Source organism: Aspergillus bombycis (genome assembly GCF_001792695.1).
Source record: "Aspergillus bombycis strain NRRL26010 chromosome Unknown contig00041, whole genome shotgun sequence".
Lineage (NCBI taxonomy): Eukaryota > Fungi > Ascomycota > Eurotiomycetes > Eurotiales > Aspergillaceae > Aspergillus > Aspergillus bombycis.
The window spans coordinates 54,160-72,136 of NW_019170043.1; the positions used below are offsets into that span (position 1 = coordinate 54,160).

Consider the following 17,977-nt stretch of genomic DNA (forward strand, 5'->3'; position numbering starts at 1 on the left):
TGACCCAGCATGGGAGCTTCACTGTGGTCCGCAACTGATCTTCCTTCGTACCCCAGTCCAACCAGTCAATTACTCTGTCGGTGAGCTGGTACTTAAAGGCGTCTCCTACTTTGGCATCAGAAGGAAGTTCCAGACTATCCATCCGAGTCCATGACTCCTGGACTAGGTCCGCGTCATGCACCATCAGCCCCCGAACAAGAAAAATAGGAGGACTTGTGGGGGGATAGTGCACATACACTCTGGATAATGGTTCCCTGGGCGACAAAAGCGCGGGAGATGGGATAGTTCGCTCCCCTTCCTCAACCGTAAACGAGATATGACAGCCCGGAATAAAAAGACATGGCTCTCGTCTTCTCAATTCCATACCCCGGTGATCCTGAATAATTTCCCAGTCCCAGAGAAACGACTCTCCTCCAGGCCAGTAGCTCATATCTCTCGCCTGGTCTGAGTGCACCACGATACCGTAACCCTAGTCCCGATAAATGGGGAGAACTCCCGTTTGGCTGAAGTCCAAACAGACCCTGACCCGGTCTAGCTATAGAAAGCACGTCAGGGGCTTCCCACATCCCCTTGCCCACCTCAACTCTTGCCAGGCCATCTGAGGTGTGGCGGACCAGGACGAACTGATCAGCGGGTACAGCCAGGGCATAAGGAGACCAGTAGAAGATACTCGGGCGAGTGTCGGTATCATCTCGGCGCAGGGTCACGTCAATTCTCGGCCTTTAGTGAAATACTTCTAATATAATCTGGCTGTAAAACAGGACGACCTACTGAAACGTGAAAGAGACAGATAATATCGCCTTTAGTTGGATTATTAGAGGCCTCTAGAAAGCGACCTTCAGATTATTTATACTAGTGTAGAAGGATAACGTAAGCCTATAGAGGTATTTCTGCTAATTCAATAGATTTAAGACTAACATTATTGCAGCCGAGATCCATACTGTGTGACAACCTGGAAATGCCTGGCAGAATCTATCTTAGTTTGTGTGGTTGGAGACATCTGATAGATGTTCGGAATTTATTAGCATGAATCTTGAATATAGAATCCTGAAACACTGTTGAAGGATTGGCCACGTTTGAAAGTACGCAGACTACGATGATCCATGATTTCTACTTCACCTTTCACCGAGTCCTTGCCTATTATATCAAGGAGTCACCTTCTCATTCTACAAAGACTACATGTTGCAGATCAAAGCAGAAGCTATGATATTAACCTGCCTGCTTTCCAAACTGGGCAGACGGCAGGTGAAGTGGCTATGCTTGATGGCAAGAGAGGCCGGATTGGGTCGGAGGTTGTGAAGGAATCATGCAGGAAGATCTCCAGCATATGACGTATCGTCTGAGCATGTGTACAGCAGTTGGGCATCACAGCCCCATCTCAACTCGCCTTTCATGTAGCTTGGACGGGGTCTTCGAGAAACATAGAGGCAGGTGCATCAGGCATTCGCAACGATTGAGCAGGACTGCTTCGTGCCGACAAGTAATTATATTCAGAAGAGGACCATCTAGACTTGTTTTAGGATCGCAGAGATGCAGATATTCTCCGTCTAGCTCCGATGGTCGCTCGACTTGGAAGCTATTTAGAACGAGTGAGACAAGGGCAGCAGTAGCTGCTGTAGCCAAGAGCAATCATATAAAGTGGACGAGGCGCAGCAGGAGATACAACGCGGAGCACTGCAGACGCGACGGTATAATGAAGCGAATCGCTCAATAGGAATGATATATGAAGAGGTCGGCACTAGAACTCGTCATTATATCACTTGGCGCACCTAGATGTATTGTGTACGAGCTACTGCGTATTATATCAAACCAATATTGTCCAATCCTCTTACCATGGTCCATGTGACGGGGTCGTCGAACCAAACAATAGCTAGCCTAGCCTCTTCTGCGTGGGGCCTCATTGACAGAGCCCATTTCTTGCTGTGTTGGATAGGTTTTGCCTCTCAATCTATGACAGCTGTCCGGAGGCAAATTCTAGGAGGATGATTGTGACCTTATTGGCAATTACTGGCTCCACGTTTGATCTTGAAAAAGCGCAAGCTATATCCAACCGTTCCTTTCACGGAATAGCCTATGTTGATTGAAAATTGAAATATGGTCGTCAATTGTTCAGACCTATGAGTTGTTTGATGTGACGCGGATGATGTTGAAAATAAGGTTATCGGTGATGAAGCCAAGCGAGGCAGTGCTTTTCACCCAAACTTTTCCCCCGGAGCTATACAACGGTCCAGATCACAGGATTCCACTGCACAGCATGATGCGGCATGGCCTGGCCATGGGCTGATTTGCTGTACAGCGTGTGCTGATGGCTACAGCTTTCATATATCCGACCTTGTGTTGTCTGATTGGTGGGAGAACGGTGGGTATCCTTGACGTCAAAGATATCAACTCCAGTGTATGATTTGTTCCCTGTTTCATATCGCTCGTTTCTGGTAAAGTCTACCTTAGCTGGCAAGACTACCTGGGTAGCTGATTTGTGACCATGGAAAGCCTTCTATACAGTCCTGCACTGGGTCAAGGGCTTATCCCAACCCCCACTACGAGCAGCTAGCTCTGAGGCATTTGCTCTCGTGTCTTCGTCCATGTTCCAAGAATCATCGATTTAGTCTAAGGACGCCATGTCATTATTTGCCATGAACGTTTCCTTTGACTTTCTTGGCTCTGTCGTCTACTGCAGAACACAGCCACGATCAACTCAGTCAAGACGGTCGTACAGCGCGACATCTGGTATACCATAATATTGGCGATATTCCCAGTTCAAGAGTACCGACTACAATTACGGATACAATGAATATTCACCATGGCCACCGTGACTGGCCAGAGTCTCGATACCAACTGTAATGTGGTGTTTACACACAGCACCGACAACATCTCGTCAACCAGTCTTCAGTACGACGATATCCCTCTGTCCGAAGCGTTGGCCCCTGATCCGCAATATGAACGTGACTTTGAAGTCGTGGACAACAAGTTTGCGTTCTCACCCGGACAGCTGAACAAGTTGCTGAATCCCAAATCCCTCGCCGCCTTCCATGCTTTAGGAGGCCTTAGGGGTCTAGAAATTGGGCTTCAAACTGACCTTGCGGCCGGACTTTCTGTGGACGAAGACAGGATTTCGGAATATGTAACATTCGACGAGGCCACAAAGTCTGCCTTCTCCAAGCTAGATAGCCAGCCGCGACTATTGAATGCCGATAGCCAGACGCCGATTGTGCAAAGTTCCTCGCCCCAGTTCGTCGACAGAATCCGGATCTTTGGCCGCAATGCATTGCCTGAACCCAGAAGGAAGCATTTTCTCAAGCTACTCTGGGATGCATATAATGATAGGATCATTATCCTGTTAACTATTGCGGCTGTTATATCATTGTCACTGGGGATATATGAAGCAGCTAGCGGCCAGTCTCAGGTGGACTGGATTGAAGGTGTGGCCGTATGTGTCGCTATTATAATAGTGGTGGCTGCCACAGCCGGCAATGACTGGCAGAAGGAGAGGCAGTTTGCCAAATTAAACAGACGGGTAAGTTAATCGTTCCCTTGGATGTAATATTGGAATTGACCCCATCTAGAAAATTGACCGCGATATTCCAGCGATCCGCTCAGGGCGGCCACTGATGGTACACATCTCCGACATCACAGTCGGTGACGTCCTGCAAATTGAGCCTGGAGATTCCCCACCTGCCGATGGGGTCATCATATCTGGTCACGGAATCAAATGCGACGAGTCATCAGCAACAGGTGAATCTGACCACATGGATAAGGCCAGTGGTCATGAAGTATGGAACAGTATCATCAACGGAACTGCCACCAGGGAACTAGACCCCTTCATCATTTCCGGAAGTAAGGTGCTTGAGGGGATGGGGACGTACTTGGTGACTAGTGTAGGCTGCTATTCCACTAATGGCAGGATTATGGCATCCCTGCAGACAGAAAGTGAACCGACGCCCCTTCAGGTCAAGCTGGCTAGATTGGCTGGGTGGATCGGGTGGCTTGGGACAAGGTATGAGAATCCCACTTAAGATCAAACCTGCCTACTAATAGAAACCCATAGCGCTGCTTTGCTTCTTTTCTTTGTCCTTTTGATCCGGTTCCTAGTGCAACTACCTGATAACGATGGTTCGCCAAGTGTGAAAGGCCAAGAATTCATGGATATCCTTATCGTCGCTGTTACAGTCATCGTGGTTGCCATACCTGGTAAGTTGTCTACATATAAGAGGCCATATCTTGCACTATGCCACTAACGACCTGCAAGAGGGATTACCCTTGGCTGTGACGCTTGCCTTGGCTTTCGCTACCACTCGTATGCTCAAAGAGAACAACCTTGTCCGGGTTTTGCGTGCGTGTGAGACTATGGGAAATGCTACCGTGATCTGCTCTGATAAGACTGGAACACTTACGCAGAACAAGATGACCGTGGTCATGGGATTCTTCGGTGCCAATGAGCGTTTTGACCAGCAGCCAACTGAGAGTGGCTACCCATCAGCATCTCCTACAGTACTGGAGACTCTCGGGTTATTTCCGAGCAGTTTTAAAAAGCTGCTAGTTGATAGCATCGTCTTGAACTCAACAGCCTTCGAGGAGGAGCAAGACGGTGGACGTGAATTTGTTGGGAGCAAGACAGAAATTGCTCTCCTTCAGCTTGCAAAAGACTATTTACACATGACGGATCTCACTGAGGAGCGAGCGAATGCCCATATTGAACATATATTTCCCTTCGATTCTGGTCGCAAAGCAATGGGGGTTGTCTATCGTGCTGGGCCCACTGGATATCGATTACTTGTTAAGGGGGCGTCCGAGGTCATACTTAACACATCAACTCGGACAGTAACGACGGGGCAGTCTTTCGAAAACCAAATCGTGACCGAACCCATCTCTGATGGCACTCGTCAAACCATCTTGAATACCATCGATGACTATGCAAGAAAATCCCTACGCACAATTGGGATTGTCTATACTGACCTCGTAGACTGGCCGACCAGTCTCGATACGGATGGCGAAAAGGCCTTGCCCGACTTTGAGCTGTTGCTTCGAGATATGACATGGATCGGGGCGTTTGGAATCCATGATCCGTTAAGACCTGAAGTCTCTGGAGCAATCAAAACGTGCCATTCAGCAGGTGTCCAAGTCAAAATGGTCACAGGTCAGTTCTTCTCCCTCATCTGAACTCTAGTGACCTAACCATGGTTCAACTATAGGTGATAATATCAATACAGCTTCAGCCATCGCCACCTCCTGTGGAATCAAGAATGGTGACGGCATTGTTATGGAGGGCCCGGAGTTCCGAAAACTAACCGAAAAGGAGATGGATGCCATTATTCCACGGCTGCAGGTGTTAGCTCGCTCGTCACCCGATGACAAACGTATGCTCGTCAAGCATCTAAAACGTCTAGGTGAGACGGTGGCAGTAACAGGCGATGGGACAAATGATGGACCTGCTTTGACGTCCGCCGATGTAGGTTTTTCAATGGGCATCAGCGGAACGGAATTAGCACGTGAGGCGAGTTCTATCATCCTTTTGGATGATAACTTCAAGTCTATCGTGACGGCTATGGCCTGGGGTCGGGCTGTCAACGATGCTGTCTCTAAGTTCTTGCAGGTAGGTCATAGTCCTCGTGCTCTGCATCCTCCTTCTCCAGCCATTCCCTGCCTTCTCCCTTATTCTAACAGTCATACAGTTCCAAATAACCGTCAACATCACTGCTGTTTGCCTCACTGTGGTAACAGCAATCTACAGCAACTCCAACGAAAGTGTGCTAAAGGCTGTCCAGCTACTGTGGGTTAACCTGATCATGGACACCTTCGCTGCTTTAGCGCTGTAAGTGATTCCTTCTATCCCAGATCCCAACAATTTATAGAAGAAGACATCCGGCTGGACCCAGACACCGAGCTCGCGTTGCTAACACAATCCAGAGCAACCGATGCCCCAACAGAGAAAATACTTCAACGGCCTCCAGTCCCAAGAAATGCTCCTTTGTTCACGGTAACAATGTGGAAGATGATACTCGGGCAATCTATATACAAACTAGCCGTCTGTTTTACCCTATACTTTGCAGGTGATCGTATCCTGGGTTACGATACCAGCATCCACCAAAAGCAAGTCGAGCTCGACACAATCATCTTCAACACTTTCGTTTGGATGCAGATATTTAATGAACTCAACAACCGCCGCCTTGACAACAAGTTCAATATCTTCGAAGGCGTCCACCGGAATTACTGGTTCATGGGAATCAATGTGCTGATGGTTGGTGGGCAAATCCTCATCATCTTCGTTGGAGGTGCTGCCTTCGGCGTCACTCCGTTGGATGGTGTTCAATGGGCTATATGCATTGGCTGCTCCATCATCTGTATACCGTGGGCTGCTGTTCTGAAGCTCCTTCCGGACCGCTACGTCGCGGTTGTGCTGGATATTTCAGTGAAGTTGATAGCTTTTCTGGCTTATCCTTTCACGAAGGTGTACCAGATTCTGGCTCGTGGTTTTACTATATTGGGGAAGGCCGTTCGTACACAATGGCAAAGTCTTGAGTCCAGATTAATGCGCCGGGTGAAGCATAGCAGACCCGATGGCGATGAAGAAAAAGGTGAAAGTACCGAACCAGTGTGACTGCAGTCAATCATTCCTTGCAGTCAATATGTCTTCTATAATTCCTCCTGGGCCAATTCTCGTCGCGAACCCCTTTCCCTTTTCCACGACACAGCTGCCGAGCCAAGGGCTTGGCCTGTTGTGGTTTGGCCTTTTTTCTGATACTCCGTGGAAGGGTGATTTTTGCCATATGTGTGTAGCTTTGTGCATCTGGTGGGAATGCCTGTGGTTCACCGGCGTGGTACGATATATAGTATAATCTGATATTGATGCGTCTTTGCCTGTGGAGCCGCCGACGTTATCAACAGTGATCTGTTAGGCTAATTATTCTCTATCTAGTTCTATAGTTTTTAGATATAAATAAAAACTATAGAACCTCAGCTTCAGACCTGACAGCAGTCTACAATTCTATCCATTGACAGTATCAACTATACAGAGTCAATACTACCTATAATTATAGTTAGGATTATGTTTAGTAACATGACAGACAAAGTTGTGTATTCATAGATTCAAATCTGCGGCATCTCATCGTACATTCGTGGGAGATATCGGTTTAGATTTCACCAACAACTTATACAATTGTCGGCCTGTTGATAGCACAGGAGATCCTCAAATGACAATCAATTCATACCGGACGGACTCTGATGCCCATCTCATGATCGACATATTCCAACCCTTCGGGGTCGGTAGCAAGCAGTTTTGCCTCAGCTTCCTTCCTTTCCTTGCCCTTACCCCAGCCCGCTGCAGACTTGAAAGGCTTCCCAAGCCACTGAAGAGCCGCGCCCACAGGCGCCGATATCGCTGGATTATCTGCGATGACTGCATGCGCAACGAGGAGACAGGCACAGAGACCCAAGAGTGCGGTCAAAACCCTGGAGTGTTGTTAGATTCGTGGGAAAGAAAATGCGAGGCAAAACGCAAAAGGTATGCTCACGCCAAGGCAATCTCGAACCCCCAAATAGTGACTAGTGCCTCACATGGCCGATTTCTATAACGCCTACCGAATTTACCTTTGCCCGACTGAATCGGTAGTACCTCGAACATTGTGGGTGTTCCTTCTGTGATGCCAGGGGGGTCTCGCCACACGTTATCATTTTCGCATGATCCTAGAGGAAGCGGCATATATCGCGATTGAAGGACGGCAGAAGCGACGAGACCCGTAGCAAGACCGAAGCGAGTAACGACGCGAGCGAACCACCACAGTCCACTATGTGGTATAAAGATAGACAGGAGGAACACTGCCACCCCAATACATGTCTAGATTTCCCGGTTAGTGGCTCTTTTCGTGATCCGAACAAGAAGATATACTGCTATTAACGGCCCGTCTGTGCCGGGCTTGATATAGGGGCTATATGGCGGCTCGAAAAGCTCCGGATGTGAATAGACTCTGTGGTGAAAGGCACCGGATAGGCAGGCCAGCGCTATAAACAGCACGAGAAATATAGTGGGCATATATTTCTCGAGCCAGAGAATGGCCCGAATCCCTAGGGGTCTGTCCGCAGGTGCGATGGACATGGTCTGCGAACGGGCAATTTATGTGAAGATGCGAAGCATTTGATAGTAGAGCAGGTGCAGGCAAGAAAAACGTGTTCGAGCCGCGCCTTCACTCACGGTCGTTTTATGAGCCATGCCACTTTTCCACTCCTGCGCAGTTGTGCTTGGAACGATCTGCAGGTTGTGCGGCGCAGTTAAATACGATGTTGGGGCGGGCTTGAGCGTAACCTAATACTTTGTAGCAGAGATCAACACCCTACATATCGTTTTCGTCCAACTAAGTGGGCTAATACGAGCCGATAGACGGAAAGTGCCTCTGCACCGTGATTACAATCCTTGGCAGGCCCCTGTTCGCTTATTATGATTGAGAGAGTGGGGTTTAAATGGAGTTTAAGAAAAAAATAAGATGCGAGAGATTCATGCACATCGCGCAAACCATGGTAATCGAGGATAGCTATCTTCGCCTACCAGAGTCAGGGCTCTATAGTACAACAAGTGGCAAGAGGGTTTCTGATAGCTCATCAGTTAGTTAGGCTTGGCGGATTTCAACGAAGCCTCTCTTAGGGTTATTCAGACGATGAATACTGTGCTTGGTTGCTTTGACCAAGACCCTCCATGATATGCACGACTCCTTCGTATAGGATCTAAAATATGCTTATCTCTCTTCCTCAGCCCCACACATATCTTTCCTAATAGTTACTTCGAGACACCCCAGATTAGCCGCATGAATAATACCTAATCTACAACTGAAGTTGCTTTGAAGCGCTGTAGCTATATGGATATAACTGTTACAGCCTACTTTTTTATGGCCAGTGCATTGTAGTATACGGACTTTGTCTTGGCATGCTTGTTGCCAAAAGAAAGGACGATAAAGAATAAAGATACATAAGAGGTATCAACTTTGCTAGAGAGAACACAGCTGGTATTGTCCCCGCAAGCACAGCGATAGTATAACAAGCCCCATGGGGAAGTGGTCGCCCCGAATCACTGCGTTAGGGTTGTGGCGGATGCCGGTTAAACGAATACTTTTTGGAAAGCCGGCGCTTTCTGGCCTCGAAAGCGGTCATTTTCGGCTTCAATATCACAGGCCCTCGGATTCTAGATGTAATCCATACGTGTTGGCAAAAGGAAAACCATGTCAATATGTTTGGGTTATGCTTAAAGGAACCCTGGAGCATTCCATGCTATCAGCAGCATTCACTACTATGAGGGCTAACCAGTCCTATGTCAAATCTCCGTGAAGTGCTCGGTTTACACCAAAATACGATGTCTTCGATCAGTTTTATTTCATTTTTTGTATAGTAATAGTATAGCTGTACAATTTGCTAAAATTTACAATCCCCCAAACGAATTATATTATGATATACCACTGACAAATCCGTAGCCACAATCGTCGAGTTTTTGGTGGAACACGGGCATTTAACGGCAACTTCTAGCGTACAACTACAATCTTTAGTAAGAATAGGATCAAGTACCTCGCTTTCCTTGCTTTTATGACAAGAGACGACTATCTACCACAACCGTTTCTTTCTGGGGAAGACACAAAGACAGCTTTCGTTCTAGTTGTGCGTCTTCTTGCGAATTTGGCTGGCGACACAATCCCTTGCTATAAATAGTTTACTATGGACATCCCTCCAGAATGTCGTCCCGCTACCGGCGAAACAGGAGCTCCTCACGTCCAAAGATGCTTCTGCAGGAAATGTGCTAGCTACATACCTGAGACCGATCCAAAAGATGTGAAAGCCAGTCGTCCTCCAATTGCCATCGTGGGGATGGGAATGAGGTTACCAGGCGGAGTTCGTTCGGCGGAGGATTTCTGGGAGATGCTCATCGAGAAGAAAACAGGCCACGGCGAAATTCCCGAGAGTCGATACAATGCAAAATCATTCTGCGATCCAAAGAACCCACGACAAATTCGCACCCGATATGGCTACTATCTTCAGGAAGACCCGGCCTGCTTTGATGCCGACTTTTTCTCGATGAGCTCCGTTGAGGCATCAAGGGTGGATCCGCAGCAACGTCTCCTTCTCGAAGTCGTTTGGGAGTGTCTAGAGAATGCAGGAGAAACAGACTGGCGTGGTAAAAACATAGGGTGCTACGTCGGTACTTTTGGAGAGGACTGGCTCTGCCTTTCCACAAAGGAATACCAGCATATTGACCGCTATTATGCGTTGGGGACGGGTGCATTTGCTTTATCTAACCGTATCTCGTACGTATATGACTTCAGGGGGCCTAGGTATGTGTGGACAATGAGATCCTCTCTCGGCGTATTGGTTCCTGATATCAGAAATAGCATGACGATCCAAACCGGTTGCTCTGCCTCCCTTGTCGGCGAATATGGTCATATCGGAAAGTGGGACGTGCCGAAGCTTCGACCAGAGTGCGGATGGATATGGACGCGGAGAAGCTATTAATGCTATATATATCAAACGGTTGGATGATGCTAGTCACAATAACGATCCGATCCGTGGAGTTATTCGGGGTACTGCATCGAACAGTGATGGATGGAAGTCAACTATTACTGCTCCAGATGTACTCTCTCAAGAGAGTCTGATGCGTACAGCATATAGCAATGCCAACATTAGCGATATATCGCAGACGCCTTATTTTGAATGTCACGGCACTGGGACAGCCATGGGTGATTCTGTGGAGCCATCTGCTATCGCCCGTGTGACGAAGGGGAACTCTGTATATATTGGTTCGGTAAGCTCCCATTCTTATTAGAGTGGGATACCTACATGACATGATGCCTAGCTGATGCCAATAGGTCAAACCCAACGTTGGCCATTCAGAGGGTGCATCAGGTATCACCAGCGTCATCAAGACAGTCTAGAGCCTTGAGCGTGGAGTTATCCCACCCGTTGCTCTATTTGAGACTCCCAGGCCGGGTGGCCCGTTGACCGAAGGACAATTGACCGTTCCTACCGATGCGAAGCCATGGCCAGCCGACCGACTTTGGAGGGCCAGTGTTAATGGATTCGGCATTGGTGGATCTAACGCACATATCATAGTAGATCGTGGCAATGGCGCTATTGAGCCAACCAACTCCAACCTCAATGCAGACTCTCAGTTAGTTCTGACTTCCGCAAGCAGTGTATCAAGCCTCAAGAAGCGAATCTGGCAGATTACACAATACATAAACAATTTCCCTTCATCTCTGGGTGATATGTCGTATACGTTAGGCAGCCGACGACATCATTTGGATGTTCGTGCTTTTGCGGTTGTACACCTGGTATACCACTCGAGGACACAGCCTTTCAGTTTACCGAAGCAGCAAGCCACACTGAGCTCATATTTACTTTCACTGGCCAAGGTGCACAATGGCCAGGGATGGGAACAGCCCTCCTAGAACACTTTGAGAGTTTTAAAGCAGATGTTGAAGTGATGGAACTAGCGCTGAAGGGACTGGACGACCCTCCTCAGTGGTCATTGAAAGGTACCGAAATATGGCGCGATTCAGGGATTTAATGTGTTTTATCCTCATATAGAAGCTAACAACAACCTACAGACGAATTGAATAAAAGCATGGACAAATCTCGAGTCATGGAACCCGAGTTCTCTCAGCCTTTGTGCATTGCGATACAGGTCGGTTTGGTTAATATATTCGCTCAATGGGGTATCAAACCGAGGGCTGTACTTGGCCACTCCAGTGGTGAGATAGCTGCCGCGTATGGAGCACAGGCGATTTCTGCTACTGATGCTATTGTGCTTGCATACTATCGTGGGAAGTTTGCGAAGTCGAAGGAAGGGCTAGGAGGAATGGTAGCCATCAATACAAGTCGAGATATGGTGCATCCCTTCCTACGTGAAGGCGTAGCTATTGGCTGTGAGAACAGCCCTCAGAGCGTGACTTTATCAGGTGATAAGGACCAGATCGATCACACGGTGGAAGATATAGAGCAGAGCATGCCTGGAAGTTGTCGTCGTCTCAGGGTAAATGTGGCCTATCATTCACGTGAGTAATGCACGCAATTTGTCTGTTGAATTTCTCGTATGCACTGCAATATACTCACAGTTATTGCAGACCATATGAAGGATATCGGACCTGCCTATGAAACAGCCATACTGAAGCATACCGGACGGGGTGAACAAATGCTCCCCATGCATTCCAGTGTGACAGGCAAGAGTATTCTGTGTCCTCAAGAACTAGACGCTGGCTACTGGCGCCGGAATCTCGAATCATCAGTCTTGTTCTTAGATGCAGTACATTGTTGCCTTGAGGCCAACTCCAGTAAGCGCTTAGTATTCGTTGAGATAGGCCCACATTCCGCGTTGGCTGCTCCCCTACAGCAAATATTTAGGGCTTCAGGTGGGCACGGACGTTGCGCATATATCTCTACGATCACGCGCTTCAGTAATGACTTCAGAGCGCAGCTTTTAGCTTCAGTGGGCCAGATACATATCAATGGCGGTTCTGTCAACCTTCCAAACATCCTTTGCCCAGGCAGGACATTAACCGACCTTCCGCCATATCCATGGCAACACGATCAGAAGTCCTGGGAAGAGAATCGCACAACTCGGGACTGGAGGTTTCAGTTGGCCCCTCACCATGAACTTCTTGGCTCTCACGTAACCGATACAACAGGCACTGTTCCTTCTTGGAAAAATATGCTTAGCGTGGAAGATGTCCCTTGGCTTTCGGACCATGTGGTGCAGGAAGAGGTCATATACCCGGGCGCCGCTTATGTTGCGATGGCTGGGAGTGCTGTTCTGCAGCTACATCCAGAGTCTGACAGCTACACAATTCGGGACCTTCTCATTATCGAACCCTTATTGGTGGACGAAAGAAGTCCGACAGAGGTTATCACCAGTTTCCAGCCAGTAGAAATAGCTGACAACGTCTATTCAGACTATTACAGCTTTTCTATCGTGAGCTATCAGGGGTCATCTTGGGTAAAACATTGTGGAGGGCGTGTGCGTCCTGGCTACGAAATACCTCCTAGGAAACAGCCTGTGGGATCTTACGGCTTGTCGTGCACTCCTGACGAATGGTACGAAGCGACCCAAGCTTGCGGTATCACCTACGGGAAAAGCTTCCGAGGGCTGGAGAATATCACAGTTGACCCCAACGGAGGTGGACGGGCCAGCGCTGTTGTTCACAATTCATCGGACCTAGACCATCATGCGTACAGTATTCATCCAGCGTCCATCGACCAGGCCTTCCAGGCAACAATGGCGGGCATCCTCTTCAATGCGCTCGACGGCATGGAGTGCTCATTCGTACCTGTCAGTGTCGACAGAATATACATCACACAAGGTGGGCCTTTGATGACAGTTGGTACGAGCGTAAAGTGCCATACGCAGACTAGTTACTACGGAAATGCCATTGGCCTTGTCGATGATCACATTGTCCTGGAAATTGAAGGTGCTGTATTTGGTGCACTCGACAATGGGAACAGACTCACTCCTGCAAATACCAACTTGCTGACGCGTACTGAGTGGAGGCCAGATTTTGACCTTCTACCCAAAGACAGTACTCTCACTCTTCAAGCCCTTCCTGCAAACGTGGACTTGATTGCTCAGGCGATGGGGCACTTGTCCCTGTTATATCATCTGGAAGCCGCTGAACGTCTGGAAGCTGTAACCACCGAGATTGTACATCTGAATAAATGGAATGCCCAGATTTATGAAAAGGTCTCGTCACTCCACCAAAAATATGGGAGCTTGTTTACTATGCTCGAGAGTCATGGGGCTCACATCAAACACTTACTTGACATGACAAGCGAGCAGCGACAAGTGACTAGAGATCACTGGATTGGTGTCGTAAAGGACAGTGGTTCCGCTTCTGTTTTGGCTGTGATTGATTGCATGGATACGATTTTGGAAAGGTCTTTGGAGCTAATGCGTGGAGAGGTGTCGCCATTGGAATTGCTGATGAGAGATGACCTTTTCGAAAAGATGTATGAGCAATCAATTGGCTGGGTCGACTGCAGTGCTTACTTTGTCCATTTGTCCCATTCTAACCCAAACCTTCGCATCTTAGAGATTGGAGCAGGAACAGGCAGCTGCACAAAAGTCGTCCTTCGTCACCTGAAAACTCAAGCAGGGATACGTCGCTATAGATCATATACATTTACCGATATATCACCAGCATTCACCCAGGCCGCCGTGGAGAAATTTGGAGAGCAAGCAAACTTTGAGTACCGCGTCCTTGACATCAGTGAGGACCCAATAAAGCAAGGGTTTGAGCCTGATTCATATGATCTTATTATTGCTTCGAATGTAGGGATTTCCCTTGCACTCACTGAAACGGAACCCTAAGTGACTGAAACATGACTGTGCGTCAGGTTCTCCATGCAACTCCATCAATCCGAAAGGCTCTACAGAATGTTAGGACTTTGCTATCCACAGGAGGCCAGTTGTTTCTTGTGGAACTTGATCCAGGTAAGACGGAGGTTGATGTACACTCACACTCGTAGATCGTGACTAAACGATAGCTAGCTGTACCTAATCTAGATGTGGTTTTAGTATGCATGGGCCAGTTTCTTTCGTCCATCTTTTATATCTAACGTACTTAGGGAATTTTACCTGGTTGGTGGGTTGGTGAAAGTGATGGCAGACCGTTGAGGCCGTATATTTCCGTTGAGCGGTGGGACAGCGAGCTGAAAGCCACTGGTTTCAGTGGTGTAGATGTCGCCCACCACGATCGCCCTGGCTTACTTCGAACCAACGCTATCATGATTTCCACAGCTCTCAAGGGGGAATCGTCTTTCCCAGCTGAAGATGTGACTCTCCTCCTCTCACACGAGCCAGGCGACTGGGAAAAAGACGTGCAGAGACGACTTACTCAAACGGGCCATCTTACAGAATGGGCTAAAATCTGCGACCCAGTACCACAGAGCCCAATGACTATCTCGTTCCTGGATATGAACAGTTCTTTCCTTCATGATATGTCCGAAGGAAGGTTCATCAAGCTCAAAGAATTTCTAAAAGGCTGCTCAGCCATTACTTCGTCCCAGTGCATCTGGATTACGCCAGCCACTCGCCTGCAGTGTTCTGACCCTTCTTATGGTCTGGTCTGGGGATTCGCCCGTAGTTTGCAGCGGGAGATGGATCTGGATCTTTCTATAATTGAAGTCGACAGCTTCGACAAGGTATCTGCAAATCTTGTCGTTGATATCATGCACAAAGTTCGGCGTCAAAGGCTGGTGAAACGCACCCCTTTGGACTATGAGTTCTCCATTTACAAGCACACAGTCCATACGCCGAGATGTACTTGGGAATCATTACCTCGGCTTATCTCCAAACCAATTCGGCAACACTCAGGCTTCAGATTAGACGTTTCATCCAACCGAAAACTCCAGTGGATTGCGGCAGATGCAGGACCTCTGGGGGAGGACGAGGTCGAAGTTGAGATATTCTTTGCTGGATTGAATTTCAGGGTCAGTATAACATGACCACCAGGAAATTGCACGGACACTGACTTTGGTGGTAACATAAAAGGACCTGATGGTAGCCCAGGGCCTTCTTGGAAATAAAGAGGAGCTCGGCTTGGAGGGGAGTGGTGTTGTACGCCGAGTCGGGTCGAGTGTCGTTAATCTAAAGGTTGATGACAAAGTCCTGGCAATAGGATTTGGGCTATTTCAAACCTCAGTGGCTATACCTGCTGAACAATGCCTGAGACTACCTGATGGCATCTCATTAGAAGAGGCATCAACCATGCCAGCTGCATATGTGTCCGTTATCTATTCTCTTCTGCACCGTGCTGTGCTTGATCGAGGTGATGTAAGCACAATTACGTGTCAATCTCTTCTTCTTACAGGTCCTGACAGAGAAACAGTCTATCCTCATTCACTCTGCTTGTAGTGGGGTGGGAATAGCCGCAATACACCTGTGCCAGAGCATCGGAGCCAAAGTAAGAACCCCATGGATAGCCGGTAGCGAGTTCCTGACAGCCAGCATCTAGATCTATGCGACGGTCAGCACGGAAGAAAAGGCTCAATACTTATTAGAGACCTTTGTGATTCCAAGAAACAATATCTTTGACTCTAGGTCGTCCTCATTCTACACAGACTTGATGCGTGAGACGAACGGTAGAGGGGTTGATGTAGTCCTCAATTCTCTTGCCGGTAAACTGCTTCATGTATCCTGGGATTGTGTTGCTGAGTTTGGCCAGATGATTGAGCTAGGGAAACGGGATATTTTGACGCATGGAACTCTTTCCATGTCTCCATTTTCCAAAAATCGCACATTTACCGCGATTGACCTCATGGGAGTTTTGAAGAGAAAGCGGGCATTGGCTATAAGGTCTGTAGTCAACAGCTATCATATCACTGGCTACAACTTGAACTAATTGCATGATACAGACTGGGACGTCAGTTAATTGAGCTCTATAAAGCAGGTAAAATCAGGCCAATTCTCCCAGTGAACACTTTTCACGCCCAGGAGGTCCAAGAGGCCTTTCGACACCTGCAAGGTGGCCTTCACAAGGGGAAGATCCTTATCCGTATGCCCGAGTCGCCATCTGAACTTCATGTGATGTCAAATCAGGGCAGTATTACCTTCCCTTCTGATACTTCCTACCTTCTAGTTGGAGGACTTGGCGATGTTGGCCGTGTTCTTGCTCGGTGGATGGTAAGGCAAGGCGCTCGAGAGCTCGTAATTATGTCACGGTCCACTAGTCGCGCAGAAAGGGAGCAGTCATTCATCAAGGAGCTCGAGGCCCAGAATTGCCAAATCATCACCGTCGCCGGAGATGTGACTAATTTAGAGGATGTGAAGGCAGCTGTGTCTAGCTGCACCAAACCTCTTGCTGGTGTGATCAACCTCGCTCTCTCCCTACAGGTACGCTACTGAGCATTTCATCGTTTTTCATCACTAAGGTTCCTTTTCCAGGACCGTACATTACTCCACATGACACATGCTGAATGGAAATCGGCACTCGCACCAAAAGTATCCGGGACATGGAATCTCCATCAGGCCGTAGAAGGCCAGCCGCTGGATTTCTTTCTTGTTCTGAGCTCCTTGGTCGGTATTGCCGGCCACGTTGGTCAGGCCAACTATAGTGCTGCCTACACATACCTAGATGCTTTTACCCAATACCGTCGGCAAATGGGCCTGCCCTCCTCGGTGGTCGACCTTGGCCCCATTGCGGGTTCAGCAGCAATCGAAGACCAAACTGTTTCCCGACAACTAGACATGATGGGATGGACTCGATTAAGCAAACAGCAAGTCATCGCCAGCGTGCAGCTCGCCATTTCGGAGTCTCGGGCACCGAATCCAACCGGGCCCCTTTATTCCAGTGAGCTGATCATTGGGTTCTTCCGGAATCTTAGCGAGACGGAGTATACACAGATGCTAGAAGATGATTTATATGGCCAGGATGCAAGGCTTTCAATGTATCAGAATTTGATCGCGTGTGCAGAGAACCGAAAGCCCAAGAACGAGATCAAGCTGCTCTTTGAGAGGGTTGAGAAAGATCCCCGCCTTCTTAACGACCCGGGGATGGAAACCATACTAGTCCTAGAACTGGCAAAATTGATCAATGATCGGACTAGTCAGCTCTCAGAAATGGACTTGGGACAAGCACGGGCCGTGGCCGTTGATTCATTAATAGCCATTGAGGTGAAGGCCTGGCTAAGTCGGCAACTTGGAATACATGTCACCGTGGACGAGATAGCGAAGGCGAACACGGTGGGATCTTTGGTACAGATCCTTATTCAACGTGCAAAGGCAAAGTACCGAGTGGGTGAAGATGGTCCTGCTTCCACCAAAGAGAGCTGATCGATATTTCATCCATACGAGTCTTTGCTTGCTATGTATTCCTGTCCCTGTGCCTTTTGTGATTTCGAAGGTTGAACCACTTAGACACTCAGACAACAGCCTCAATCATTGACTCCACTTAGTCCCCAAGTTCAACTGAATTAAATGCATCCATTTCACCATTCCGCCCCGACTCCCAGCATAGAT

At 48.2% G+C, this 17,977-nt stretch overlaps 4 protein-coding genes across 4 annotated transcripts; 3 read left to right on the forward strand and 1 right to left on the reverse strand.

Annotated features, from left to right (window-relative positions):
• Positions 1 to 2,800: 2,800 nt before the first annotated feature.
• pmcC (putative calcium transporting ATPase (Pmc1)) lies at positions 2,801 to 6,595 on the forward strand (the record flags this gene model as incomplete). Its single annotated transcript, XM_022533612.1, has 7 exons — positions 2,801 to 3,514; positions 3,564 to 3,994; positions 4,046 to 4,188; positions 4,247 to 5,134; positions 5,190 to 5,590; positions 5,670 to 5,809; positions 5,905 to 6,595. 7 exons carry the CDS (start codon positions 2,801 to 2,803, stop codon positions 6,593 to 6,595), a joined length of 3,408 nt encoding a protein of 1,135 aa, XP_022389277.1.
• Positions 6,596 to 7,199: 604 nt separating this feature from the next.
• On the reverse strand, positions 7,200 to 8,089 carry ABOM_006484 (uncharacterized protein; the record flags this gene model as incomplete). The annotated part of the gene is made up of 3 exons (XM_022533613.1): positions 7,200 to 7,446; positions 7,509 to 7,831; positions 7,883 to 8,089. The coding sequence occupies 3 exons, from the start codon at positions 8,087 to 8,089 to the stop codon at positions 7,200 to 7,202; spliced, it is 777 nt and encodes a 258-aa protein (XP_022389280.1).
• Positions 8,090 to 9,840: 1,751 nt separating this feature from the next.
• Positions 9,841 to 10,901, forward strand: ABOM_006485 (beta-ketoacyl [acyl carrier protein] synthase domain-containing protein; the record flags this gene model as incomplete). Its single annotated transcript, XM_022533614.1, has 4 exons — positions 9,841 to 10,304; positions 10,362 to 10,448; positions 10,516 to 10,771; positions 10,836 to 10,901. The coding sequence occupies 4 exons, from the start codon at positions 9,841 to 9,843 to the stop codon at positions 10,899 to 10,901; spliced, it is 873 nt and encodes a 290-aa protein (XP_022389279.1).
• A 497-nt stretch (positions 10,902 to 11,398) lies between these two features.
• ABOM_006486 (polyketide synthase) lies at positions 11,399 to 17,791 on the forward strand (the record flags this gene model as incomplete). The annotated part of the gene is made up of 11 exons (XM_022533615.1): positions 11,399 to 11,504; positions 11,577 to 12,023; positions 12,093 to 14,290; positions 14,356 to 14,452; positions 14,510 to 14,535; positions 14,587 to 15,450; positions 15,512 to 15,793; positions 15,849 to 15,923; positions 15,975 to 16,315; positions 16,375 to 16,852; positions 16,904 to 17,791. 11 exons carry the CDS (start codon positions 11,399 to 11,401, stop codon positions 17,789 to 17,791), a joined length of 5,802 nt encoding a protein of 1,933 aa, XP_022389282.1.
• Between the last annotated feature and the right edge of the window lie 186 nt (positions 17,792 to 17,977).